Source organism: Dromiciops gliroides, chromosome 3, assembly GCF_019393635.1.
Source record: "Dromiciops gliroides isolate mDroGli1 chromosome 3, mDroGli1.pri, whole genome shotgun sequence".
Taxonomy (NCBI): domain Eukaryota; kingdom Metazoa; phylum Chordata; class Mammalia; order Microbiotheria; family Microbiotheriidae; genus Dromiciops; species Dromiciops gliroides.
Genome location: NC_057863.1, coordinates 320,257,758 through 320,260,629, shown reverse-complemented (window position 1 = coordinate 320,260,629; position 2,872 = coordinate 320,257,758). Strand labels below are relative to the sequence as shown.

Sequence of the window (2,872 nt, the reverse complement as noted above, 5' to 3'; positions counted from 1 at the left end):
TTCAGCTAGAGCATGACCCAGTGCCTTCCTTACAGTGTGCATTGCATGGGATCCACTGGTATACACTGGCCTGCTGGGGAGGCAGCTGTGATCAATTATTATGCCATAATTACGTCTCTTTCTGTTCACTTCACCCTTCTACCATGAGGATCTCATATACCAAGGATGTATGGGTGCTATCCACCCCAATGCCACGAATTTACCTCAGTGGAAGGGCCAGTCTGCAAAGATATGCTAATTCAGTGTCAGCCTTGGCTGCTTATCTTAGCAAGCACACTGAGACACCTCCATATGTCTCTTTAACTTAGGACATATTTGAAAAAACAAATCCTCTGAAACTTGATAGCGGAAGTGTTCTTTCTCTTCCGTTCTCTTTGGTCCCTGCGGCAGGAGGAAGATGACGAAGGGAACGTCTTCGTTTGGTAAGCGCCGGAATAAGACGCACACTTTGTGCCGTCGCTGCGGCTCTAAAGCGTACCATCTTCAGAACTCAACCTGCGGTAAATGCGGGGATCCTGCCAAACGCAAGAGAAAGTATAATTGGAGTGCAAAGGCTAAGCGACACAACACTACTGGTACTGGTCGAATGAGGCACCTAAAAATTGTCTACCGCCGATTCAGGAATGGATTCCGTGAAGGAACAACACCTAAACCCAAGAGAGCAGCTGTTGCAGCATCTAGTTCATCTTGAGGAGTCAACTGTTTGTTAAAATAAATGCCCTGAATCAAAAAAGTAAAAAAAAAAAAAAAAGAAAAAAAAGAAAAAACATATCCTCTGATGTTACATTCAGGGAGAATTTATAGGAAAATTTGGATGAGTCACATAGGATGACATCTGTGTGCCAATGGAAAGAATAACTGCACCAAGAAAAGAAGGATGCTTTGGAATATATTTATTTAGAAAGTCAAAGGAGTCTAGGGTAGTCTTTCCCCCATTCCACCCCCCCCCCCAACCTATCCAGGAGAAGCCAAGAGTTTAAAAGAACTGGGAGGGGCAGCTAGGTGGTGCAGTGGATAGAGCACTGGCCCTGGATTCAGGAGGACCTGAGTTCAAATCTGGCCTCAGACACTGAACACTTACTAGCTGTGTGACACTGGGCAAGTCACTTAACCCCAATTGCCTCACCAAAAAACAAAAAAAAACCCAAAAACAAACAAAAAAAGAACTGGGAAACTGGGGAGTAAGAATGGGGAGGGTACTGGTGAAGTCATATTGATTTAGAGAGAAGCACACCAAAGGTAAGAGGCATTGAAGACTAACACCAAACTTTGCTTTGTCTTCAGTGCCTGTCTTTTCTTTTTGTGTTTAAAGAATGCACTCCAACAAGATTGTGTCATAAAGAGGCAGACTGGGCTGAGAATTAGAGGTTTTGAGTTCAAGTGCCAATCCTGACACTTACTAGCCATGTGTCTGTAGACAAGTTGATTGACTCTCTCTAAGCCTCAGTTTCTTTATCTGCAAAGTGGTTCAATAGAATGGATGCTGGATCTGGAATCTAAGGACCTTGGTTTAAATCCTAACCCAGTCATGAGCTATCCATGTGGCCTTGGCAGAGTCAAAGTCAATAAACATTTATTAATCACGTACTATGCACCAGGCACTGAGTTAGGATTGAAGATACAAAGGAAGGCAAAAAGTAGATCTTGCCTTCAAGGAGGTTCCAATCAAATGGGGAAAGACAACACATAGAAAGAAGCTGAAGAGGGTAGATGGATTTGAGGGGATGGATGGGGTTGAGGGAGAGAAATTACTGTCACAGGGGCATGATAAGATTCTGCAGGTGGGGGGATGATCTGAGGAGGTGAGTTTCAGAATTGATTTCATCTTCCCAAAGTCTGAGTTTCTGGAAATCATGAAGTCCAGGATGGGAAATGATGAGAGGATTCTCAGAGAGCCTTTCTTAAATGGTGGAGGATCACGGGGAAGATCTCCAATGCCAACCCTTCATTCTCTCCAATCAGAGGTAGAGAGTAGCTCCAGGGGTAGGAGGTACTGAGGAGTTGAAAGTTTCTGAGTTGATTTCATCTTGTAAAATGAAAAATTTCTGGAGATTATGAAGTCCAGTAAAATAGTTGAGTAGGAAATGATGATCCAGACATATGACCTCCCTGGGCCTCAGCTTTCTCGGCTGTAAAAAGAGGGGGTTTGACCAGGTGGAAAGAACTAAAGTCTTTTCCCAGTTCTAATTTTATGATCCAGATCTACTTTTATGATAGTATTTGCATGACCCACTTCACAAAGTGGCTAAGATAAAAGTTCTTTGTAAAACTATGATTATCATTTTAAACTACCATATTACATCCTCAAAATGGTAAACATGGTGTAATGGTGACCAACATAGACATGTGGGGTCTAAAAGAGAGGCCTGGGCCCAGTAGTCACTTTGGAAAATCTGATAAACTTTCCCTAAAAGCTCTTGCTTTTCCAAACTCGATGGAATGTTCAGGCTTTGAAAAGAAATCATAGTGGAAAAGTAGACTGGACATTTGATATTTTCTACTTGGTAGGTTAAGTCTTGGTTTATTGTGAAAGGCATATTATTGTAGTGGATAAAATATTGAACTTGGAATTAGGAAGACCTGGGTTCAAATTCCATCCTACACACCCATAGGTAGACATTCAGGAAGAGTCATTGAACTTTTTAGAACTTCAGATTCCTGACTTCTAAAATGAAGAGATTGGAGCCAATGGCCTCTAATGTCCCTTCCAGCTCTAAATCTTTTCCCCTATGAGTCAGGAGATCAAGAGGTAAAAAGTCTGTGCCCTTGGAAGGTTTGGCTTTTTAAGAAAGTCTAAGGAGGGGCAGCTAGGTGGCGCAGTGGATAGAGCACAGGCCCTGGAGTCAGGAGGACCTGAGTTCAAATCTGGCCT

The 2,872-nt window shown here is 42.7% G+C and overlaps 1 protein-coding gene across 1 annotated transcript; it reads left to right on the top strand.

The window, feature by feature from the left end:
• The first annotated feature begins 392 nt into the window (after positions 1-392).
• LOC122749973 (60S ribosomal protein L37-like) lies at positions 393-762 on the top strand. The gene has a single exon (XM_043996597.1). It carries the CDS (start codon positions 398-400, stop codon positions 689-691), a length of 294 nt encoding a protein of 97 aa, XP_043852532.1. The 5' UTR covers positions 393-397; the 3' UTR covers positions 692-762.
• The last annotated feature ends 2,110 nt before the right edge of the window (positions 763-2,872 follow it).

Coding starts and splice junctions, on each gene's coding strand:
- LOC122749973 (XM_043996597.1), top strand. CDS start 398: ATGACGAAGGGAACGTCTTCGTTTGGTAAGCGCCGGAATAAGACGCAC.